This window comes from Halictus rubicundus, chromosome 15 (assembly GCF_050948215.1).
Source record: "Halictus rubicundus isolate RS-2024b chromosome 15, iyHalRubi1_principal, whole genome shotgun sequence".
NCBI classification, from domain to species: Eukaryota; Metazoa; Arthropoda; class Insecta; order Hymenoptera; family Halictidae; genus Halictus; species Halictus rubicundus.
The window spans coordinates 7,915,694-7,940,977 of NC_135163.1; the positions used below are offsets into that span (position 1 = coordinate 7,915,694).

Here is a 25,284-nt window from a genome sequence, read left to right on the forward strand (position 1 = left end):
TCTGCTTGTTACAAAAACCTTAGTATTAAAATATTTCAATAAAAACAATAAATAATCATGATCAATAATAAAATTAATAGAAGATTCGGCAGTGTATATAACACGCTAAACTTGGCAGGTGCCTACATCGTTATTTAATCGTTTATGTGTTAAATGTATACGTTCGGGGCAGGGGAGAATCGGGTGGGGGGGGGGCAGGGAGGATTATTAAATAATTCGATAACTAATTACAATTATATACGGCGAGCCGGTCAAGTTATTCCTTTTTTTACAAGACTCATCGAATGAGGATCGCTCTCGGAATTGTGTTCTCGTTTTTTCTTGTTTTCCGTTTTTTCTCTCTCTCACACTCACTCTTCTCTCTCTCTCTCTCTCTCTCTCTCTCTCTCTCTCTCTCTCTTTCTATACAACATTCCGATACTGCTATATATACGACACAGTGACTAAAAAATCTTTTATACATAGACGCGCATTACTCGATGTTGCGTCGCATCTATTTACAAATTCATTCTCGAATTCGCCGGCGGCCTGGAACGAGCACCGCCGACGAAACCGCCCGTTTTCTTTTTATTTCTTCTCTTCGCTACTCGATAAACTCGCAGAGATCATTCTTTGGATGCATTCTGCACAATCTTACAAATCAGTGGGTAAATTTGTGCCGAAAGAAAAAAAAAAAGATAAAAAAAAAATAGAGAAACGAATTAAAACCTCGGTGAAATGACTATTCTTTTCACTGTCTGCCACCGTAACGTTCTAACAGCGGCAGTGAACACTTCGATATAAAATCTTCCGGAAACGATGGAAGATTGCTGATGGGGGAGGCCGTCGCAAACGACACTCTCAGATTTTTACAAAATTTCATGCGCGTCCGGTGCGTAATCACCCGACCGCAAATGTGCTCACATAGTTTTAACGATTGTAATTAAAATCACCCCGTGGCGTGAATGATTCTAGAGCCCTAACCATTTTTGCAACAGTGTTTTAAAAACCAAGAATTCGATCGTGAAATTCAATTCAATCACAAGCATACTAATTTGATTTAGTATTTGAATTAATTGAATTGGTATCATCATATCGAACGAATAAAATTTGTATTCGTCGAATACAACTGCGATTGTATGTACAAATTGTTCATCGACTCTTAGATACTTTGATCGTAATCATTTTTAAAATATCTTAAATGAAATATTATCAACAATCAGCCGCAAACCACCGAAAAATCGCTCGGAAGTATTTTAAGCGTTTTCCATCGGTATCCGTATATAAAATACAATGTAATGTTTGTACCATATTGTTTTCTCATTACTCGCACGTTATATATTATCTGCTACTGTACAAAAACAATTAGAATAGCCTCAAAACGCTTTTCAGTGGTTCGCTTCTAAACCGGAACGGTTCAATTGATTGAAATAAAATCGCTGAAGTTCGATAAAAATCTAAAAATGCATCTGATGCGGCGCCCCCGTAATGAGAGTCGCGTGTATAAAACTTACAGCGAGTATTTGCTACGAACACACATAGGTTTTGGTAGCTTCTGTCCACATTGTTTTGTTTACCAACTATCGTCAACGTGCAGCATCCATAATGCATGGCACATTCTTTTGCACGGCGATTATTCGCGTCTACTTCTCCTCCCCATTAACTGCACTACGTAACGCGTGACAGCGATGTACCATAATTACAGACGCGCATTTACAAACCGTTCGATTATCCTTCTGGGAATATAATCTCTATGGTATAATAGCATATATTTACGAAGGCAAACACATTCTCACCGTATGTCATATATCAAATAGTTAATATTTAACCCCTAGACTCGGTTCATCTGCTTTTTTTGTTTTTTGTTTTAATCATTACCCAGAAAACTGCAATGGGCTAATAATGTTAAGTGTTAAAATGCTTATATCAGTGAGTGATGTATAACGGCGTGACTTCGCGTTTTTCTCTCTTCACCTTCGCGCGTCTCTCCTCGATATACGCGGGGTGTATACAGCTAAGTGTTAAATAGCTTTTTTACCATTGAAATAGAACTTCAATTTCGCAGTACATTTAGCCTCGTGAATTTTCATCGCGACAATAAATATATATACATATATTTCTTCGCGAAATATCACGAAAAAAAGTGAAACAAATTATTACGCGCTCTCTCCCTCTCAAACATTATTTTCTCCAGCCCAAAACAAAGATCTAATAAAAAGCTCTCGAACGCGGTTTCGCCGCACTCTCAACCAAGCGTCTAATGTACTGCAACATTGTACTGAATTATTTAATAATAATCATAATCGTAATAATAATAATAATAAAATTACTTTAACCATACTACAGGGAGCAGGGGGATAGTAATAACATTGTTATCATCAAAAGAAATGACACATCATCCGCAATCAAGAAACGCAGACGGCATTCTCTCAATTCTGCAAACCTAACAACCGTAAGAGAAATCCTTAGTTAAAAAGCTTCATACTCAATGATTACAAGTATAAAAGTCGGATTAAGATTGTTCGTCATTCGAAGGCCACTGTCCTGAATGATTCCAATCCCAATCCTTGCCTTTAGGACGAAACTTACTGGTGCCTCCAGAGTTATTCCAATCTCTATGAAAAAACTTTTTCTTAAAATGATGCCGCTCGGGGTCAGGCTGACGTTGATATTTCAGCGGCACCGAGGATGAGCTGTTGCTGGTGCTGTTGGAGGGATTCGGTTGTCGAGGACTGGTCGGTGAAGGTGTGCGAGGAGGTCCTAGTGCTTCGTCTGGCGACGGAATCACCGGCGGTGGTCCTGTCACAGCACTGTCAGAACCTAAACCGCTGTCAGGACTCGTGTTCACTCCCTCCGTAGACCTTCTTCGCTTGTCCAACTCGGTCGAGGCGAACGCGACCAATCTGTCGAATCCAGAACTGATTCTATCCTGCCAATCCGCTTCTCCGTCTGAAAAACACACTGCAATTAGCCAACTCATCGGTCAAGCGTAGCAATTGGAGGTGTGCAAGAACCCGAAAGTGTCAGGATTTATGAAATTAATAATTCTAGGGAATCCCATAATATTCGAGATTCCCGAAATCATTGGGAACCCGACATTTTCGAGTTCTCGCACACCAATGCAATATTCTGACAAATTTTCATAAAAATAAGCCAAGAACATTTTTCAATCGCAGTACGTACTGTCAAGTAAATTCTCATATATCAATTTTGTACGTATGCGCACAGGTATGCTTGTATAATGTTCTGTATCGAGGAAATAATAAAAAGAAGTGGAATAGTAGGAGTAGAAAGAAGAATAGTGTTCCTTGTTGTGCGCACTGATGGAAGAAAAAGGTTCAAAGAAAGTGGAGAATGTTGTAACAGTGAAACAGTTTTTATTTATTTAAGTGTAACTGTACTTATTGTATACAACTTATCATTACATGTCTGCTGTATGTGTTTATGTTTACGAGGAAGGAATATATTCATGCAAGAAGAGCATGCACTAATAATTACGAAAACCCATTGACTAAGGTGCAATAATGTTTTGATATCGTCGACATGCTTTTGTTTCTCTTTCTGGGTTTCTCATATGTACGAGTAGGTATGCTGTAGATGTTAAACAACTTTCTTCGGAATGACCGGTTTCACAGTTTGGCTTATTTTCATGGAAATATTTCTTTTCTGACTATTTATACGGTATCCTCGTTCTTGTATGAGATAGAAATGCGGATAAACAATTGTATGTCTTGTGATATGGCTGTAATAACGATAATTAAGAAAAAAAAAAAAAGAATGGAAAAAAATGAAAAAAAAATTTTGAACAACCCCTGTGGGACAACTCACCAGCAACCACGAACCAACCCACAGGCAGCCGTACATTTTCATTTCTCCCTCTGACTTGTGTCTCAATCTCTAATAAAACAAGCTTCAAGGGTTGTGAGTGAGATTGAGTATGTGACAGACAGAGCTAACCAACAAACAGCTACAGTGCATCTAACAAATACAGCAAACAACAACAAAAATAAATATAAATAAAGATCGGGTACCAGCTCCATAAGAATAAGGTAAACCATAGACAACAGTTCTAAACCATTAGTGCGTCCAAAAAAAAAAAAAAGAAAATAGATGCATAGCAGAAACTAACAGTGTTTGGGAAAAAAAAAATAATAAAGCAGAGTGTTTAGTAAAGGGTTCGTAAAGTACAGGAATATAAAAAAAAATAAAAGGGTATCTAACGGGGAATAAGTAAATCATACTTCAGGTGTGGGGATCGAACTACTGGTAATAGAAATAAAATGTAAGTATAGAGCTTAACTTGTAAATTTGGAGAACTTTCCTAGGCTATTGCCAGCTTCGTAATTCATTTCATTATGTTGGATACTGTTCAAGCCAGTATATTATTCGTTTATAAATAGATCACAGATCTTTCTGCGGAATTCCCATGTCCGCAGATAGTTCGACAACAAATTAAAATATCTCTTTTGCTACAATATAGCGAAATCAAAAATAACTGAATGCATAAAGATCCACAGTCTACTTATAGGTATAACTTTGTCGCTTCTTCTGCCAGCCAATACAGAAAGCACATTTGAAAGAAACTCGGGTGTGTACATTCCAAAGCATTTTCTAAATCTGGTAATCGTAAGAGAACGCGCGTTACAAGGAAATGTATAGTGAAATTTATGGAATGCTGTTCTGCTTACCGTCGTCGCCAATACCGTTCCGTTGCCTCTGCGTGGTCATTTGTGGTTCATCGACTAGTGGAGTAGACGTATTCGAGTGTGGTTCTACCAGAGGACTCAATGGTGCTCCGCTTGTGCTTATCGACGACCCGACCGCCTCTGTTTTCACTGGCATCGACGGCTGTGATTGACAAATGGCCGTTACAATGCCATTCGTAGTCGTGTTAACATTACTGTTACTACTAGTTGCATATCTGGGATATGGTTGAAATCTACAGCAAAGCAAACATGTATTACACACTGTTCTCAGACCATTGTAGTAGAGAACGGTGAACCTGCGGAACAGCTGCCTACCCTCCGATTTCGATAATTTAAAAACATTAAAGAGATAAACAGTTAAAAGTTACGTACCTTCAATACCCAGTATAAGTACAAAACGGCAGAGTTCCATTTCCAATGTAGTATTGGTGAAGTTAGTTGGTAGAGAGACTAGTAAGCTGGAGATCGTCAGATCAAATCCCCTAGTTGTTCACATTTTTTTTTATTTCTTTTTCGTAGCTTCACTCATGATTAAATATTATCACTTATAATCATAGTTCAAAATTATATAGGAAAATTTCAAATTAACTTCAACCCGCGAAATATTTTTTAATGCGAATCAAATAGCTTCTTCTGTCGAAGTAAAAAACAAGAAATATGCATGGAGCAAACAATCATTTATTCAATGCTCCTGGCGTCGAAGCTTTTTGTGTTTTAAGTGTATGTATGATGAAACTACAAAAAATAAATAAAAACCGTTGTGAACCACCGGGATTTGATTTGATAATCTCCAGTTTACTAGTCTCGCTACCAACTAACTTCGTCAATACTACATTGGAAACGGAGTTCTGCCATTTTGTACTTAGTGAGACGAAACGATCTAACTCGATTTTCGTAACATTGTAAATTTAGAAAAAAATTGCTGTTACCTCAGAGAGAGTTAATTGTATTATAATACGATAAACTCCATTTTCTAATATTTGCTTTCGTTTTCTTGTGCCCGATGCTTAAAGTCAGCAGAAAATCATAACTGTCACCAAGATGTCTTACGATCCCATAACTTTAATTCATGGTTCTGAGAAATCTTACTTTGGAGGATGTAGTTTAAATTAGTTACATAGTTTATTGTATGTATATCGAAGTATTTGAAGCAGTGGTATTTGAAGTGAACTCCCGCTGTCTGGTGTCTCACTCGCGCTCCGTGTTTCTTATTCCTCCTTCTACTCGACGGCAGAGAAACGAAACGCTATCATGGAAATATCCTATACAGATTTTTGATGGCCATCAAGTCGTTTCGCCCCACTGTGCGCCGCTAATGTGCAAAGGAAAAACTTGTTCAAAATATCAATTTCTACAGCATATCAAAAAATCATCGAAATCGGAGGGCAGGTAGCTGTTCTGCGGATTCACCTAGAGAAGTGAGATAAGAAAGATAGAAAGTCGGGGGAAATTGCAATACCTTCGATTTGTAGAAAGCATCGACTCGGTTTTGGCGTTGTGATTGTTTAATATACGAGCGTGTAAAGACGCCGCCAGTCCTTCCACCGGCAGTACTTCACCATTCGATCCAGCCTGGGACGAGTGCAAAGATGGCGGAAGATGAGATTGTGCAAGTGACTGCGATGGATTGTCAGTGAAGTACGATTCATGGTATGGTTTGATGTCTGCGCGAGGTAATTGAACCGGTGTGTATCTGCAGAAGAAGGAAGTTGTAAATTACAGTGGAATCTCTTCGCGATTATTTGCCGATATACAAGGTGGGGCATTTGAAACAGATCGATCAAAGACATTGACCCGTTTGAAATACTGTACCCCGTACATGTACAATACCTCTGCGCCTGTGTTACTGGTGTGAACAATACGGATGATCTCGAAGTGGCAGTTGGTGTGCAGGTCGAAACTGCAGAAGAAGTCGGTGCATAACTTGCTACGTGCGCGAGAGTCGATAGACCAGCATCGCCCTCCGCGCTAGCAGGTCTGCTGATGGGTGAATACACGGTTTCCGGTCTTATCATCGCGCTCATGTCAACGGCAGCGTTTATTATCGATTGATTGGATATCTCCAGGGTCCTCTCTATCTCTCCGCTGACTAAATCGCCGATTGTCCTAGTGCCCAGCAATCCATTTCCTCCTGCTACAATACGATTGTCATGACTCGGTTGCCTGGAGTCGATTGTTGGCCTATCAGATGGTGTTAAGTGAGATGAAAGGCGTTCTTGGGAGAGATGACGGCGAAGTGCTAACTTTGCAGGTGAAACCTACAATGATATTCATTCTTGAGTTCATTCCTGAGATCGTGATAGTTTGATGAACACACAAATAATGGTTATAGAAGAGAAAGAGAGAGAGAGAGAGAGCGTCAATGGTTCCAACAAGAGGTTTACCTGTGTGTAGTCTGGAGTGGAGACATTCTGCGGTAACGCGATACGCTTTCGATCGGGCTCAGTCTGATTTTGTTGTAATTGCATTTGTTGCTGTTTATTTCTATTTTGTTGATCCTCGTTCAAGACACTTGTGATTATACACTTTAGTCTATCCTCAAAGTCCGCGACCCTGGGAGGCTCCTGGGTCCTATTCGCTGTCTCTTTATTACTCGTTTGCGGTAGTGAAGATGATATAGACGATGACGAAGTCGTAGAAAAGCTAAGAGACGCTTGTGGCAGTCTGGTTCTAGAATTGCTACTTGTACTAGTATTTTGCCTATTTAACATGCGACCAGCCTCTATCTGTCTGCCCGTTTCCAAGATCTTCTGCGCCAATATCTCTGGATTGTTCTCCTGTATCTTGCCGATATCTGGGACATCCGGCCATTCTTGTGATCTGGATCGCCCCTCTCTGCTTTTTCTCGTCGATCCACTCTTCCCGTTTTGTTGCTGATGATGGTGCTGACTTTGCGAATGCTTAGAACCCGCCGCTTCTCTCTGCTGCTGGACCATCGCGGCAGCTTGCTTCTCGTTGCTCGCTCTTTCTAACACGTTCAGCTCGTGCTCCAATTTGGATACCTGCTCGATAAGTTTAAATTATAGATTACCCCGCATATTTTCATCGTCGGTTTTTATTGGATTCAACGGGGAAAGTTCGCGAAAACCCAAATACTATTTACCTGGCAGTGCAATCGTTTGCGTTGAGAAAGAGTGGCAGATATCTCCTTCAATATATAATCCTGCGTGAGTGGTTGCGGCGGATTAACTATACCGTTAGCATTCGTCAGACTGGTATACTTCTCCTGCAACTCTTGGTGTCTGAGCGCCGTCAGTCTCGATTGCTCGCTTTCCATGGACGCGACTTGCGCTTGCAATTTACTCGCCTTAGCCTGCAGCTGCTTATGTCGAAGAACGATCTCCTTAGCTTTGGCAAGTAAGTCTCCAGGCGACGTTGCGTTTATACCTAGCTCAGTCATTCTCGCTTTCAATAAAGCTACGCTATCGTCGATTAATACTTTTATTTGTTTCTCCAGCTGCGCCGCTCTCGACTGCAATTTCGAATTCCTCTCCCGTTCTTTTGCGATGTCTGTATTCACCGATACTCTGTACTGTGGCGTTCTCATTGATTCTAACATGAGCATGAATTGGTCCCTGCGAACAGACATTATCCGTTGACAAACAATCCTTCTGTGAGACTAACAAGGAGAGTGCGCGAACTCTCTGTGCAAAGTTTTCACTAGATCGGAGACCCGGAGGTCGCGCACTCTCCATGTAAACGAAGGTGAAACAAGCTATGCACGAAACGATACCTGTACAAGTCCAGAAGTATCTGCAAAGCATATGGAGTGGCGGACGGAGCAGGTGGTATACTAAGTTCTTCGTGTACAGAGGTGGAATGTGACTGCAAGGAGAGCGATAACGAAGATAGCTGTTGATCCACACAACCAGGCGCGGGAGGCGGCTTTTTTCCCAGAGCTTGCGGAGACGTGCTGAGTAACGTTTGACTGTGCAGCAGGTCCAAACCAGAGATATTAATTGCTTTCTTAGGTTTGGACTTCTTGACGCCTCTGCCTCTTTGTCTGCCTCCTCTGGCAGGTGGCCTCGCGATACCGTTCGTTTTTCTATTCAATTTCCTACGAATTTTATTTGGCTGCCGGCGACTCTTCATTGTACCGTCATCCGGGTCCGAATCACTGTTCGTCCCTTGCTGCTCTGAATGATTCGGACTTTCCAGCTGACGCGACAGATCACGCTTGGCTCTGTCACCTCTCTCACCCCTACTCGTTACCTTATTATTACTGCTGGCAGTGTTGTGTATCACAGAATCAGAATTTTCGTCGCCACCTTGTTTGTTATTCTTTAAACGGTGGAAATAACGTTCTAGTTTGGTACGGTCGATTACGTGTAAATAATAAGACACTGGTTTACCAGTCCACGAGACAGAACCTTTCAACGGTGACATTTCCGAGACGTGCATTATTGTACCGATATCTGTGAACAAAGAGAACTCGTGCCCGTGATCACACATTTTTAAATTGTCAGTCGTGTGAACCAGATGATATATATACATATATATATGCATTACCTACCACTAAGATTTCTATCCGTTATCCGAAAGTTAAGGGGACAGAATGATTTCGATGATACTATACGTGCACCGTCCCGCAGGTCAGCGAACCGTTCTTTCAGCTGGTGATCCACCGTCGGACCGAACGCAAAATTATTGACAAACACTATTGTTGCTCCGGTAATGCTTTCACGATGTTCGTCAGCTAAAAAATCTCCTTTTACCAAACGATACTCGCCGCATCTTTTTCCGTACCAATTCAACCATTTACGAAAGTTTACTTCCATACTCTAATGTTTGACAGAAATAAGAGACTTGTAGATATCAAGAATTGCGAAGATACAAACTAAGCGCTAGAAGAATGGCATACTTGTGCATATCTCGAGGGTACGTCGGCCCGTTCGACGCCAACACAAATTCTGCACAACGTCGCTGCTGCCATTTGTAGAACTACTTGGCCAACGCCAGATCCCAGATCAACGAACACATCGTCTTCGGTTATTTCGATTTGATCGATCATTTGACAGACAAGTTCGTAACTGGTTTCCCCATACACTTCCGGCGAGAATGGTTCATACTGATTTAGCTTATCTGGTTCCACTACAGCTTGATTATACGTTTGCTGAAGTATATGTCGCAATAAACCTCGACTAGGTCGTTTATTTAGCCTTTGAGATGGTAAACTAGTGCCCTTTTCCTGCAGTAAATTAGTTTTGGAGTTTCAAACAAACAGACAGATTATCGTTACAGGACTGCGGATCTTTATGCGTTTATGCCTTATAAAAATATTTAATAAATGCTAAAATATATTGGAAACTGCTTAAACATCCGCAGTCTAATCACAGTATGCCACTGCTAAATATCCTACTTACCAATTGAACTAAACTATCGATTGCTCTGTTGAATTTGTCGCATAAATTTTTCATACTCTCATAGTCCCTGGTGTCATAAGCGCACAGAATGTTATTCTCAAGCGGTAATTTCAAGTCCGGCAAATCTTCACAAACCCATCGCATTGTTTCAACAACATCGAGTGCGCCATCGTGTCGATCCTATAAGTAATCAATAGATAAGATTTATTTGCATGACAGATACAATTTAATTTCAATAGTGCCTTACAATAACAAGTGTACATAGAACAAGTGACAACATTTTGACTTTTTGTATTATAAACTCAAATGTACATGTAAATATACAATGTGCTTCTAGCATGGACAATTTCACTCCTGCGCTGAAAATTGAATATTGAAAAATCTTTTCTAAATTCAATGATGCATTCTGTTTAAAAAAAGCTGTTTTATTGCTAGCACAACATTTTGGCAGAAACAGTAAAAACCTTTCCCTTGAATAAACTATCTGGACCTTCCTTGCAGGGAAAGCATTATAAACAAGGGACAAGTAATATAGCAAAAAAAGTTTACAGCATGCTGTAAATTATATATTCCCTGCCCTGGTATTTACTACAGTCATAAATCACCTAAACATACTACCTAACCTTCACCTTACCTTAGGACCTAAATTTATTATACCATAATACAAATTTACTCAGTGCCAATTCATATAGTGTTGTGTAAGGGAAAACCAAATTTCCTTAAAAAAAAAATTCTCCTGGGACACTGTATACAAATAAACCATATCTCTACATAGAAATTTAAACAAATTTAGACAAAAACATGTTATTTTTTTTCATGTTGCTTCTCTCTCACTTCCTTCCATGGACACAATGTATACAATTAATTCGAATGTACTCATTATTACAAGCTACAGAGATCACAGAGGTATGAACAAAAATATGTAAACACGTCGAATTATAATAAACAATACAGTGATGTTCGCTTGCGTTGTTTTACAATGTTCTGTTTCTACACTTTTTTAAAATGGACATGTAAAAGTTTGGTGTTATTGTAATTATAAATAAACTTGTAGACGATTAGTTCCTTGCAGTTGTATTTATTTCGAGCACAAGTGCTAATACGATTACGCACATGACAGGCCGAGTCTATTATTCGCGTACGCATCAGATTTCAACAATCTTCCAATATCTGCCCTGCGAAGCCGAAATAAATACTAATACAAACAATATTCCGTCCGTGTACAACTTTAAATGTCCCTTCGCGTATCTGCCATCTGCCCCGAGTTTTTCGCAACAAACGGTCTCTGTTGTGTCGCAGTCGACTGTCGCGATATATTCCGAAACATGTTTCTCGCTACGATAGCTGGAAAAAGGTTACAAGGTAAAAACATGTGACTTGCGTCGATCGGGGCTTGTAACCAAAGAATTCGCTTCGCGCGATGAACAGTACGATCAGCTGTGTGCGAATCATGCGAATGGGGGATAAATGGCAGGGTCATAGGCGGTAGGCGTTCGCGGCGGCACAGAAACGCAGCGCATCGGTCCGAATCGGGACTGCCAATGAAAGAAAGAAAGAAAGACAGAAAGAAAACGACGAAAACATGAGAGAACGAGTTGCACTCACGGATCCAGATCCGGAAGTGAGTGGCCATTGATAGACGATCGGTTCTGCTCCGGCTGGCGAGTGCAGGCGCAGCTCCATTTTAGCAGGGCCGTCGTCCTCGTCGTCGTCGTCGTCGACGTCCACTTCTCTGGCAAACCCCGTTTCCTCCGGCGAAGCCCAGGCCTCTCAGGGTCGCGTGACGTAACCACTCGGAAACGAGATTACCGTTTCTCGGTAGAACGGTGAGGATCGTCGGCTCTGGTCCCCGTCGCCCAGCACTAGGACACTACCACCACGTAGACGACGCTCGCGAAGGACCCCCCCGCTCCGCGGTCACTTCCCCGGACATGAAAACCGAAGACGAAGGGGGCCACCTTCAGCGACCGTCGACCCACGAGGACGGGAGCGTCGCCTCACCAGCGAAACGAACCATCAACAACCCCGACGAGAGACGGATTCAAGGGCTGTGCCACCGGGCCACGCCGAATACGGCCACCAGGAACACGGAACACGAGGCGCACACAACAGAAAAACACTGACAGACTATTGTGCTAGCTCGAGAAACAGCGGTTTGGGGGGGGATGACGACATCAAAACATGGCGTCATGCCTCTTCCTTCTACCGTGTCGTGCTCGTGCGGCAGCACATCCGGGTGTTCCGCGCCAACCCCGCCACTGCGCATGCGCCGACACAAACCGTTGAACTTTCGACCGCGCAGACAACTTTCTTGTTGCGCTCGTGCAACTTCGAAATGCGCCGAACGCAGCAATTTTGATATTGTATTTTACAGAAACTATGACTAGCCGAAAATAACTTCTAGGATCAAACGCATAGCCACCGTTCTTTGCAATTATTATCCCAACTGCCGCTCCTATCCCTCGTCCCTGATTTTCTGATAACAATAGCTCCGGACTTTTTAAGTTAAAGCGCACCGAACGCATTTCTATCGCCTTTTCTATCAACTATGTTTAACCTGAAATAATTTATTCATTCTACAAAGTGGTTCCTTATCAGACTTCGACTTTACTAAGAACATAAATTACTTGAACAAGATCGTTCATTGTTATCGTTGTAATAATAAAGACCGCACCATCTATTAACAATCCATCGAAACATTTACAGTCATGTGATATTGCATACACCTATATAGTAAAATTCCCATTCATCGAATGCAGCGTAATTCAAAAACTCTTTTACGAGCGATGCATTATTCATACGTCGTATACTACAATCTATTTTTACATCCTATCTTCGGATCTATACGTTTTTTACTGTATTTTTTTTTTAAATTTTTTCTACTGAGATCTCGATTATGAGAACAATTTTGTTCGAATATTCGTGTATCCTGTAATACACGTAACTGTTCGTGTCTCAGATTGAACAGTACCGTTAGAATTCACTCGTGTCAATTAATAAAAGAACTATGATCGATACTTCGATGATATCTGTAATACCTACGGCGCGATAAGAAAAAACTTGATAACGCGAGGATTACAAAAGATTTTTGTTTGCGGAAGGAAAGATTAGAATGTTGCGCTTGTAGATTATTTTCTTAGTTACTTGTCCCGTGAAATGTATTTTACAATTGAAAATATATCGATATATGAATATGTACGTGCGTGTAATACCTTTCGGGGAACGAATGTACCGATATTGATATTTCTAGAAGCGCGATTACGTTTACAGTATGACCTATTGGTAGGACATGGTATTTGTCACGTAGGCAGTCCGCACGCAAGACCCAGCGCCTCTGTAGATGATACACAGAACTTTTCATACTAATTAAGACCGCGGTGTCACCTTAATCACGAAGAAAAGTGTTATGGAACGCCGGATGTACGATCAACGAGGATCTCGAGCATGAGATCGAAATAAGACGAATTCGTGTATTTGGAGAATATCGACAGAGGAAGAGAGAGAAAGAGAGAGAGAGAGAAAGAGAGAGAGAGAGAGAGTGAGAGAGAGCGAGAGGAAGAGAGAAGAAAAAACAGGGTCTGCTGAATGTTCTCCAAACACATGAAATCAACGGCCAATGTTTTGATACACCACACGGAATTCATACGAACTAAAGAGTACAGTTACCGTTGAATGACGTGTTGCGCATATTTCTCGTTTGTAAATTGTAAATATATTGTAACTAGGTTAATTAGGTAATATAACGAACGTGTAGCCATGGCCGAGGAACAGAAATTAGATCACCGTGCAAAAAAACGAATCAAAGAGGTTAAACGGAAGGCAAGGCCAGGTAAACACGACATAACCTAACTTTCTAACCTGTACGTTGACGTGATTATTGGGCGTTAGAATTAATTGTAACAAACAACTGTTCTTCACGATTTATTTTATATTGATAGTATGACTAGAAGTAATTGTGACACCGTTTGTCTTCTCGTGACGCTCGTCGTTATAAACTGAATTTGGAAAATGCGACACAAGCTCGAAACTGTCTTTGCCGACCTTGGATGATGTAACTCCAAATTTACTGAAAGTATCACGATAATATCTCTGTAACACTGTAACATGACGTGCTTACAAGTAAATAGTTCATCGTTTCAATCTTATGTATAACAACCAATCGATATCTTTTATGATGTTATGTCAGTATAAATAAGTAAACGAATTTTTCGATGTTCATGAAACTTTCAATGTTTTGTGGTATATAGAGCTTTTATATTTATGTTTACATGTGTCTTTATCGAAGCTTTCCGCGATTGTCTTTCTTATTTTCAAGACGAATCCCTTTTTATAGAACTTGGAGATAAAGTGGCATGGACTCAGCATGGCTACAATCAGAAGTTCGAGTCCTTTTGGAATGTTAATGACAACGTAGATCGCATAGAAGAATCCAAAGTATCTACTGAAGAATTTATAGAGAAATATGAGAAACCCTACAAGCCTGTGATAATTCAAGGTGTTCAAAATGGCTGGAAAGCCCAATACAAATGGACTATAGAGGTTCATAAGTAGTAATGCTGAATTTACATTATTCAAACGCGGGATCCTTTGTAGACATCTACTGACAATGTTATTTTCTATTAAACTATAGAGATTAGTAAAGAAGTACAGGAATCAAAAGTTTAAATGTGGAGAAGACAATGAGGGATACAGTGTTAAGATGAAGATGAAATACTATATACATTATATGCTAAATAACGACGATGATTCGCCTTTGTACATCTTTGATAGTTCCTTCGGTGAACATCCTAGACGAAAGAAATTGTTAGAAGATTATGTTATACCGACATACTTTCGCGATGACCTTTTTCAATATGCCGGTGAACATCGAAGGCCACCATACCGCTGGTTTGTTATGGGGCCAGCCAGATCTGGTGGGTGTTGTTATTACGTTTATCAGTAGACAGCGGATCTTTATGCAAAATAAAAATTTCCTACCTACTCATTGTCAGAAATGCATAAAATCCGCTGTCTACTTATTAACTTTAGGGAAATACAATCCATTCATTCAGAAAATTAATGAATAAATGTAATTGCAGGTACAGGCATTCACATAGATCCATTAGGGACCAGTGCTTGGAATGCACTAATTTCAGGACATAAACGGTGGTGCCTCTTTCCTACACACACCCCCAGAGAACTTCTGAAGGTGTCTGCATCCGAGGGTGGTAAACAAAGGGATGAAGCTATCACGTGGTTTTCCATTATATATCCTCGCACGAAGTTATCCACTTGGCCACAGGATTGTTTGCCAATCGAGATTTTACAAAATCCTGGCGAAACAGTGTTCGTTCCTGGCGGCTGGTGGCATGTTGTTTTAAATCTTGATGAGACTATAGCGGTTACACAAAACTTTTGTTCTCGTACCAATTTTCCAGTAGTGTGGCATAAAACGGTAAATATTGTTAATTCGTTAATTTTTTAATTTCGTCAATAAATTGTCGTTTTTAACAGTTTTTATTTTTAAAAACCATGTAAAAAACGTACCAAACGTACGGGGGATAGGTGTACACTTTGATGTTTTATTGTGCAGAACGTGATCGTGAATTTTTTAGATTGAAATTTTGTAGGTACGAGGAAGACCAAAATTATCACGTAAGTGGTTAAAAGTACTCAGGGATGAAGAGCCAGAACTAGCAGCCCTAGCAGAAACAATAGACGTGAAAGAAGACACGGGCGTTGCTAGTGATTCTTCTAGTGGTTCATCTAGTAGTTCTTCGAGTAGTAGTAGTAGTAGTCAATCGGAAGACGAGAGCGCAGACGACAGTGGTCAGGAATCATTGACGGCACACAAAAAGAAGAAGAGGTATATATAACATACACGTTTCGTACTGTTAGTAGTCCATTTATTCTTTTTATAATTATAAACATAATTAGACATAATACTGTTTTTAAATTTTTTAGAAGAAAACTAAATAACAGCCAACCCTGACAATATCAAGCATTTGGGACCTACAGAGACCTCAGACTGTACAGTATTAACCAACAATTATTGTTTGTACTAAGAGTAAATATAATTATTACCACCTTCATGTTCATAATAAAATAAATGCTAGATAATACCAAAGTTATTCTTATTAAGTAAATTCGTTAAAATCCTACGCTTAGGCGGTTCACGATAATGCACGTAATCTTCGCTGAACTTTTATTTTTAAACTGTTACATCTTTGGATTTGGTAATATTGTTTATCTAACATAGAAAAGATTCTTCTGGTTCATTATTTAAAATTCACTCACTTATAAATTCTATCCTTATCCGAAGCCTATATGCGAGAAGGCAGTAAAACGCGCGCGCAAAACTTAAATTAAAACAAAAAAGGAACGAAGAAAAAACATTTTAAAAAACCACGAACACACTACGTGTACGTTGAGGAACATAAAAGATATCGAGATTAATGTCTCAGCAAGCAACAAGTCAGGTGCATTATCACTCTTGGACACTGATTATTCACAAGTTTGTCTTTGTAATAAATTAATACAAATTAACAAATAAATAGACACAAAAAGAATGTATAGTTACGAAATAAATATAGTATTTCAATAGATGTATTAACTTTTCAACGAGTTGCTTCTCTGGAAAGTTCTTGCGTCTCTCTTATAGTAGCTCCACAGCCTCACCGTTCCGTCACTTCACGTTGACACGATGACCATGCAAAGCACCAAATTGGAGTGTAAACAACATAGAAGCAAAGTAACAAAAAAATTAAATTAAACTCATGTTCAATAGATCTAAAAAAATGTATGAATTATTTGCGAGGATGTTACCTCCAACTAGCTCATTCGATTAAACACAAAACGTTTTTTGTTTTTTACATACAGATATACATTCGCAACTGCAATCACACTATCAATGGACTTACAAACTGGCATTTAGTTACGTTTCAAAAAGCAGTATTTCATACACACAGTTCTGGTAGAAATGGAAATGAGTAGAGTAGGACAGTAGATGTTAGAGTGGAACTTTAAATCGATGCTGTCTCTTAACAAGAAATGCTTACACTAATCTATCAATCGTTAACGGCAAATAGAAGCGTTAATAGAAAAAATACATGATCAATGTAAATATAGAATTTACATTTTCAACTTTTGTCTTGCACAGACTCGTCATTATATCGAAGGACAAATTTGTAGTAACTTCTTAGGAATGCATAAATATATAAGCGCGTTAACGAACAAAATGTTCCGAGTATGCAAAAATTATGTAGACGAACAAGCGATATTATTAAGTAGTGAAACAATGAAATAACTTTGTCGTTAATAGTAGTTGCCCGTTTAGGTAATAATTTTAATTGGCGACAAACGCTTTAACATTTCGAGAACTACAAAATGTGTTCAGACAAACATGCGCATTACCACATTAACAATCTATAAATGCAAAATAACCATATACAGCAATATAAAAAAATAAGTTAAAGGGAAACTGCGGAAATGGACATGGTTATTGAGGGATCAGGGATACGCCACAGCTTCACCTCTCCAGAGCTGCAATCAACATTCGAGATGTTATTCTATCCAAAAAAGAAAAGTATTTACAGACACTGAACCCGAGCACACCTTCATTTTAAAGTTCAAATTGGACGAATATTCGAAATTGTTAAGTATGCTTCGGATCAGTTCAATGGAAAAATAACATCACTGTCCAACACCAATTTTGCGTCTGAATAATCACGAGACGCAAAATCGGTGTCGGACAGTGTAATTTCAGGAAGCATACTTACTTGCTCGCGGTAAATACATGCTGCTGATTGGTTATCACAGCATTGATAGCGGAACCGTGTGCCCGAACTTCCCCAATTGGTGCACACTCTCCACCCTGTTCCTTTGGTACAGACCACGCTTTTAAAACTCCCCCCCGACAACCTGAGACCATGATGGTTCCGCTATTAATCATACATAATCCCAAAATCCAATCTTTGTGTGCATTGTTCAGTGATTGGACCAGTTCCATCCTATGCAGATCCCATCGTTTGATGCACATGTCTCTCGAGCCTGCAATAGACGTTATTTTGTACACTCTTTCCTGTTACGTAAACTGATACCTAGACTGTGGATCTTTATGCAAAATAAAAATGTTCTGCGTACCAGAGAAAAGTGTAGAATCACACTCAGTTAAACATTGAACCCCATCGTAATGCGGTGGCGCAAGGCACACTGACTGACCAGACATATTAGGCTCAACCAGCGATATCAAATGATCCTTGCTACCAGCGATCACTCTACCGTCATTCGAAACGGCCAGGCACATTACTGCAGCCGTATGAGGCGTACTCAATCTCCCAACGTGCGTCAACCTTCTAAGATCCCACACTCTAACTTTGTCGCTAGCCGCAGCATACAGTTCCTGTTCATCAAGGCTGAGTACCAAATCGTTGATAGCAGTTTCGCCCATTGGAACTTGGGTCGACAGCGCGATCTGTCCGCTTTGGGCTTGACCAGAGGAAAACAATGTTTTTATGCAGATGTTGCCCGCTCTTAGATCCCAAACCTTTACATAGGCAGAGGACACGCTGAATAACAAGTTCTGCACTGGTGAGTATTTCAACGCAACAACGTTGTTAGGGTGACCGGTTAGAGTGAAGTTTTCAATTCCGGTTCTCAAGTCCCATACCTTTACAGTTCGGTCTGGAAGTGTTACGTTACATTAAGAAAGATCAATTTGGTTTGGGGGCACATTTGTCCACCTTTGTTCCGATTCTTGTTGCTCGTACCTTTCGATCCACTGAATAATAGATCGTCCGTTGCGCATATAGCTAGGACAGCTTTACTATGCCCCTCTGCCACGTGGGTGCATTGCAACACGGCTCGCGGCGGCGTCTGAAAAGTTTCCAACTTGTTATGTGTACCTAACAAACTTGTTGTACTTTGAATATTTTACCTTGCCTTGATAGTGAGAAATAATGCCCTTCATAGGCTGCGGGTCTGTCGACGCGGGTTGCCTACTCGCTGTCAGCCTGGAGAATACATTCTCTTCTCTACTGTTGAACCGGCGGTAAGTGGTCGGCGATCCAGGAGGTGACGACACATCTGTATGTGCTACCTGTTCCCTAGTTGAGGGTTTGTTATGTTAGCGTGTTAGTTAGCCGGGTTCTTGGCTACTCTAATCCAGGCTAAGTTATCTCGGTTCGAGAAGAAACAATTTTGGTTCATGCAAGTGCACTGAGACAGAGTTGTAAATCGATTTAATTAGTAAGTACATCGATCAATGGTAAGTGGTATTAATACTTGTCATTCTTTTATATATTATCGAGTATATCGATATAAAGAAAAAGAGTACTGAATATTAATCAGAAATCATTAGACACGTACATTGTGGTTTATTATATGAGGAAGTGAAATAATTTTAACAAACAAACAAACAAACAAACAAACAATGATCCACTGAAGGGTCTTCGTGTGTATTGCCGTAGTACAGTGCACGTTAAGTACTTGTGCGTTTATTTATTAACTGACATGTATACAAAATATCTGCTTATACATATATACAAACTGTTTATCGACCTTCTTGCGAAGCTTTATGACATTTATACATATTTATACTGCAAATGCATAGAAATATATATAAATATAATACATTAAATTGTACTTTGTAAGGTCAAACTTATTTGAACACCTATAATAATAATAATAATTGCGAAACAATCGTTATAAGCAACTTTCCCGAGAATGAACAAGAAATTTGAATAATAAATTTTAAACAATTCATCAATTTTTCTACAAGTTATATCCTTCGTCTTAACATAACAATTTTTGTTTGAGTTAGTAATCTTACTTCGCAATTCGTTAACTTAAACAGAACCGAGCGATTTGAATTCCCCCTGTGTAAAATTACAAAACAACTTTATCATTAATAACCTAATATATTAGCTTTCTGAATGTTTTCCTTTGTACCGCAATGCTTGCGACAAAGACATTTTGCATCGTGATAATCCGACTTTCTTTTGGCTACAGTTCAAGGGATGGTACAATTGTAATCATTTTTGGTGAAGGCACCGATAAATGCACTTGTTTCGAATGATACACATCTTTCTTTAAGAAAAGAATTTGCCCAGTAGTGCGTAGAACAGAGCGTCAAGACAGAGATATGTAAGAAATACAAATATAAAGATGTGCTGCAGGATTATCACTCACATGGAGCCTCCACCAGGATGTAATGGTCGTCGGAGCGGCCTTGGTGATGTACTATCGCGTCGACTTAAGGTCGGGGATCCTCCAATAATATTGTGCTGGCTTCTTGTCAACACCAATCCTCTGGTCAACGAAAATATTGGTTAAGTTATATTCAACATACTTGAAAATACTATCTGCCTAGAACCTTTCCTCTTCTATACGACTTTATACTCACTTCAAACTACCTGGCGCGCTAGGTACCCTCGTAAGTGGATGATTATGGCTCTGACTTTGTTCCTCTGTCTTTATATTGTCTGGATTTGCTTGGACTCCGTAAAGAAGTTCTTGAGGTTGCGTGGTTCTTCGCCTAACTTTATTATTACGTTGTCTTTCTTCTCCCATTATCACATGACTATAAGTTTCGCTGACGTTTCGCAAATTACAATTGAAATATTAATGACATGCGATCGCCAATGTACGGTAACGTTAGTGTATTAACCAGGGCTCTAAAACGGTTATAAGCAACTTACTTGTCCGGTGAGGAGCTCCTCGAACTCGGGGGGCTGTAGTTCATGGTATTATTGTGATGACTATTCGTGAGGGATAGAAGATCTCTGTCTCTCAGTACGTGCTCCAACAACTGATGTTGCACATCGCTTTCCTGCGCGACTTGGTTTAGCCGAGACTCCATGTCCCGAACCTCGAGCTGCTTTTGAGCTGCCACGCAACTTTGCTCCACAGTGAAAGCCAGCATTCTTTGCAACAAGTATTGAGCCTCGTCCACAGTTTGAACCGTGGATATGAGAGCCTCGACACCTGGTTCACCCTCTGTTTCACCATCGCCTACTTCCATCATGTCCCGTTGGCATTCGGAAATGCTATCCTGTGGAGAACATCTTGAAGACCGCAGCAGAAACTATGATACTTGATACCGAGGAAAGATACTTACCTGCAAATAACTAATTTTACTTTTTACGTTGTCGATCTCTTCGTCCACGTCGCTCGAGTCTCCTCTTCTGTTCGTTATATCGTTCCTGTGTTTCTGAAGCTTCTCGAGCTCTCTGCCTAGCTCCTCGCGTTCCTGAAGAAGTCTTTCCATTTCTCTCTCTGTTTCTGCAGCTGCCTGTTTAGCCAACGCTTGTTTCGCAATTGTTCGCTCGAACGTCTGCCACCTCTGCTTCAACGCTTTCGGATTGACCGGTTTAGGTGGCGTCCGACCTGCCACCTTCTGACTGAGACCCCTGTCTCGTTTCCTGAGCGCTGTGACCTCTTCTTGCTTACGCCTCAACACCACCTCTTTCATTCTCTTGTCAGCCTCCAAAGTCCTGATCATGTTCGCATTCTTCCTGGTCTCTTTACGCAACTGAGCTATTTCCCTGTTTCGCCTCAACTCGTTCTCCTTGTGCCTTTGAGCCTCCTCTCGCATTTTGTTCAACAGCTTCACCTTAGCTCTCTTCATCTCCGCAAGTTCGTTCCGCAGTCCTCTCAATCTGTTCTCGTTCTGAGACTGACTCTTCAGCAGCCTCGCGTGCTCCTTTTTAGCGGACTGCAAGAGTCGTACCTCTTTCTGCATTGCGGTCAATTTCTTCTCGTACTCGTCACGCAGTTTCTTCACTTTCTCCGTCGGCGGTGTTGGCTGTTGTTGCAGAGAGTGTAACACCTTGTCTCTTTCCTCTTGCGTGTCCTTTATGCGAGCCTGCAACTGCGCGAGCTTGTCCTCGTAATGCTGCTTCATAGTCTGTAGCCGTCGTTGGGAGAGCTCTAACTCCTGGATCAATCGCTGCTTCATGTCGATGTCCGATGTTAGAGCCTCCAACTCACGACCCATAGCTGCCTCCTCCTCATCTTCTTCTGTAAAACATCGGACGTCTATTACGAGTATGTTCATTCGAACGCTGCTATCTCGACAGTTCTCGAGTTATACCTTTCCTGTCGGAATCATTATCCGAATCATCCTCGCTCGCTGACTCCTGGCCAACCTCCGCGTCATCGCCTTCTCCTTCCTCTTTATTGGCAGTGTTACCGCTATACGATTGCTGCTCTTTCAACGCAGTCAACGTTTCCATCTCCTTCTGCAAGTCCTTTTTGGCGTCGTTTAATACTGATGTAGAATCACTTTGAAATACGTATCCAGAATCACCGTACGGATTCGCTGCATTAACCTACACAAAGTAAAACTTACATAGTGAAACGTGACTAGTTGTATGTAATACATACATGCATGTGCATCTTTGGTCGATTCAATAATTATTTTTCTACGTAACTTTCACCGACATATTCGTGGCGCTTTTCTCGTTAAAATGATGCCCAATCCGATACGGTTTGGATCGTACTCACTTGTTTAATCCACGATTTAGTAGAACCTCGATTATCCGAATTAGTTAGTGGGAAATGAGCGTTCAGATAATGGGAGGTTTTACCGAATCGATATGTGAACTTTAATGTACCTGCATCTGCCGCTTTTTTAACTGTTGATACATAGCCTCCGCCTCCAAGAGGCGTGCCCTTAGCTCCTCTATTTCTTGAACATATCCTTGCACTAAACTCGTCACGTCGCCGTTTCCACCTGTCGACGATACCCACTGACCAGCAGCCTTTTCTGCCAGCAGAAGAACGTTCTTCGCAGTTAATGCCTCGACTGTTTCCGAAAGAGCTTTGACTCTAGTACGTAGACTCTGTAGCTCACTGTTTAACATCTGATTTTCGTGCCAGGCATCATTAACGCCGTCTTCACCGACAACTCTTTTGCCTAAGGTAACACGTAACGGATTACAGTCGATATGCAGGGTGTTCACGTTACTGCTGGCCAGCGTTTTTCTTGCAAATAAGAAATATTAGAAAAAAATGAATTTTCTTGGAAGAAAACCGTTATCCGTTTTTCCTCTTTCATTGTTTTTTAAAATTTGTTACTTGCAAGAATAACGCTAACTAGCAATAGCGCGAACATCCTGTATGATCGATGATTAATGTAATGTTTCAATGATTTCGTATCTTACGCACACACCTTGTCTATACTCCATCAATTCTAACTGAAGTTGTTGTATCTCTCTTCGTAAAGAAGCTATTGTTCTCGAACTCTTATCTTGATTAATTGTAACTTTGTTCTTTATATTTCTCGCTCTATTCGCGTATTTCAATGTGCTTAGAGTCTCCATAAAATCTCTGTCACTTGGTGATACACAGGCTATCATAACAGTCTGACTATTCCCTGGAAGTATCAAGCACAATTTTTGTTCACATTAGTTCAATGCACGCAATCAAGATACTTAACGCGATCGTCATTAAGCGAACGTTCTTAAGCTACGTGTACAATAGATACTACACTACCTCCAAGAGAGTCTTGAAGTAGCCTAGTCAATTTGGAATCTCTATATGGTACATGTAAAGCTTTCTTTGTTTTGTCACCGAGTGCAGAGATCACGTTACCCAAGGCCAACTAGAATATGTAAAAAGGAAAGAAATAATGATTTAAATTTGAAATACTATTTCCTTGAAGCGGGAGTACCATCAATGACCATACCAATCCACAATTTATGGATATTCCTTCCTTTGCTCTATCTCCTGTAGCTCCGGTTCTTTTTAATCTTTCCGAGCCAGCTAAATCTACAAAATGAAATTTCGCAGTTAACGTTTCGAACTCATTCGCTGGTTCCGTTCCGCTCGTGTCGATGTCAGCGTCCGGATCTTCGACTTTGATACATCTTTGCTGCCTTATGTATAATGTAAATATTGCGTGTGATCTGGACGACTGTGTGTTCATTTGTGTGGATCCAGTTGTGCGCGATAGTGCTCCCAATCGTAAATAGTCCAACGCTTGATCCAAACTGGTTACAACACGTGGTTCAACACCAGCCAAATGAATGTTTCCAGATGTGTCTTCGTGAATGCGAGCACCACCTCTCGGTCCACCCGGCTCCAACAGATCTTTCAAGTCTTCATTATAAAGCTCCAAAAATTGTGCAGTAACCTGTTGGAATATTTCTGTATGAATTATAATATCAGGAAAATGGGGTAGATGAAAATATAGTAAAGACTGTTACACACTTTAAATTCAGGAGGCATTTGTGCACGATCCCTAGCATGCTGTTGCTTCTCCGCTATTCCATCGAACAGGTGCTTAATTGCTCTAGGAATTATGCCAACAACAGATTCCTCGACTTCCACATCAAACCCTGTACCCATTGTGTAAGTTTTGCCAGAACCAGTCTGACCGTAAGCAAGGACTGTTGCATTATATCCATCCAAAGCACCTTCTACCAATCGTGCAACACACGTGTCGTAAATTGTGCATTGGCCAATGCCCGTATCAAAAACATAATCGTATGTGAAGGCCTTGTCTGGTCCAAGAAAGACCTGGGGTTCTCCTGGAGGGACTTGAGTGCATATTCTACACATGTCGATCACTTCACGCGCTACCTGAGGCCTTATTCTGCAGTTAAGAACAAAAAATTCATTTACATAGTCGAAATAAGACAAACAGTAATCGTTTTCGGAGTACAAGCAGGTTTTTTGTTGGGATGATTTCGAAAAAATATTACATTGATTTTTTAAATAATAAAAATTCCTTAAATAATTTTTTAAATAATAAAAATTCCTTAAATAATTTTTTAAATATAAAAAATTTCGAAAATATTTGGATTAATATTGCATGGTAATTCATAAATCAATGATACGTGATGTTTCCGATACTTTGGAAATTTTTCCGGGAAATATCGACAAAGATTGTTTAATGTTTAATGTCGACTTCGGACCGATTTAGTCGTACTTCGATTGTTTATGACTTATTCATACGAAGCACAATCGACCGGTGCAGCTATACGAGGGGCATATTATATCATTTATTACGTGGGTGATATACAGTCTGCACTGTGTGCATCAGCTGTTATCGGGTGTCATTCACGGAAACCCTGCGAGAATCAATGAAAGGTGGGGAAGAGAGGACGCGCAACACGAGATAAATAAAAACAGAGATGAACAGGTGCAAGAAAAAAATACAAACAAACGGGATTACGCAGAAAACGAAGGAGAACGTCGCGGTGGAAGGGGGCGAAAATTCATTCATCGGGAATCGAGATATGCGTGTGCATTAT

At 40.3% G+C, this 25,284-nt stretch overlaps 4 protein-coding genes across 15 annotated transcripts in view; 1 reads left to right on the forward strand and 3 right to left on the reverse strand.

Annotated features, from left to right (window-relative positions):
- On the reverse strand, positions 1-12,634 carry Gpp (DOT1 like histone lysine methyltransferase grappa). Of its 4 annotated transcripts, none has more exons than XM_076800846.1 (12): positions 11,654-12,632; positions 10,049-10,228; positions 9,547-9,873; positions 9,199-9,466; positions 8,419-9,100; positions 7,789-8,260; positions 7,070-7,687; positions 6,516-6,943; positions 6,145-6,378; positions 4,668-4,918; positions 2,569-2,928; positions 1-2,422 (listed from the first exon to the last, which is right to left on the reverse strand). In XM_076800846.1, exons 1-12 carry the CDS (start codon positions 11,729-11,731, stop codon positions 2,409-2,411), a joined length of 3,912 nt encoding a protein of 1,303 aa, XP_076656961.1. In that variant the 5' UTR covers positions 11,732-12,632; the 3' UTR covers positions 1-2,408. The 4 variants fall into 4 exon arrangements, 3 of the variants coding, with proteins under 3 accessions (XP_076656961.1, XP_076656960.1, XP_076656962.1); XR_013083454.1 differs by lacking the exon at positions 1-2,422 and adding an exon at positions 3,808-3,957 and having other exon boundaries at positions 2,789-2,928; positions 11,654-12,633; XM_076800845.1 differs by having other exon boundaries at positions 1-2,928.
- Psr (bifunctional arginine demethylase and lysyl-hydroxylase PSR) overlaps positions 1-16,154 on the forward strand; it is a 175,134-nt gene extending 158,980 nt beyond the window's left edge. The window contains exons 2-7 of one of the 5 annotated variants that reach the window (XM_076800892.1): positions 13,602-13,908; positions 13,987-14,587; positions 14,679-14,961; positions 15,127-15,482; positions 15,658-15,893; positions 15,992-16,154. In XM_076800892.1, coding sequence (XP_076657007.1) covers positions 14,309-14,587; positions 14,679-14,961; positions 15,127-15,482; positions 15,658-15,893; positions 15,992-16,019 — 1,182 coding nt within the window. In that variant the 5' untranslated portion in view covers positions 13,602-13,908; positions 13,987-14,308 and the 3' untranslated portion in view covers positions 16,020-16,154. Of the gene's footprint in view, positions 1-13,329; positions 13,909-13,986; positions 14,588-14,678; positions 14,962-15,126; positions 15,483-15,657; positions 15,904-15,991 lie in introns of those variants that run through there. The other 4 variants (XM_076800891.1, XM_076800893.1, XM_076800894.1 and 1 more) reach the window with 4 other exon arrangements.
- The window catches only part of Ras (Inosine-5'-monophosphate dehydrogenase ras), a 27,652-nt gene continuing 5,977 nt past the window's right edge, over positions 3,610-25,284 (reverse strand). The window contains exon 3 of the transcript XR_013083457.1: positions 3,610-3,619. The gene's annotated coding sequence lies outside the window, so the exon portion shown is untranslated. The remainder of the gene's footprint in view (positions 3,620-25,284) is intronic.
- The window catches only part of Klp31e (kinesin-like protein 31E), a 10,599-nt gene continuing 1,226 nt past the window's right edge, over positions 15,912-25,284 (reverse strand). The window contains exons 2-16 of one of the 5 annotated variants that reach the window (XM_076800841.1): positions 24,239-24,623; positions 23,715-24,161; positions 23,522-23,630; positions 23,199-23,402; positions 22,642-22,943; positions 22,119-22,356; positions 21,144-22,042; positions 20,725-21,077; positions 20,430-20,618; positions 20,216-20,335; positions 18,963-19,131; positions 18,796-18,901; positions 18,170-18,709; positions 17,806-18,076; positions 15,912-16,715 (exon numbers count right to left, since the gene is read on the reverse strand). In XM_076800841.1, the coding sequence (XP_076656956.1) occupies positions 16,637-16,715; positions 17,806-18,076; positions 18,170-18,709; positions 18,796-18,901; positions 18,963-19,131; positions 20,216-20,335; positions 20,430-20,618; positions 20,725-21,077; positions 21,144-22,042; positions 22,119-22,356; positions 22,642-22,943; positions 23,199-23,402; positions 23,522-23,630; positions 23,715-24,161; positions 24,239-24,623 (4,411 nt within the window). In that variant the 3' untranslated portion in view covers positions 15,912-16,636. The other 4 variants (XM_076800840.1, XM_076800842.1, XR_013083453.1 and 1 more) reach the window with 4 other exon arrangements.

Coding starts and splice junctions, on each gene's coding strand:
- Gpp (XM_076800845.1), bottom strand. CDS start 11,731: ATGGAGCTGCGCCTGCACTCGCCAGCCGGAGCAGAACCGATCGTCTAT. Junction 9,101..9,198: donor AACGGATAGAAATCTTAGTG/GTAGGTAATGCA, acceptor CTTTGTTCACAG/ATATCGGTACAATAATGCAC. Junction 4,919..6,144: donor ATGCTTTCTACAAATCGAAG/GTATTGCAATTT, acceptor GCTTTGCTGTAG/ATTTCAACCATATCCCAGAT.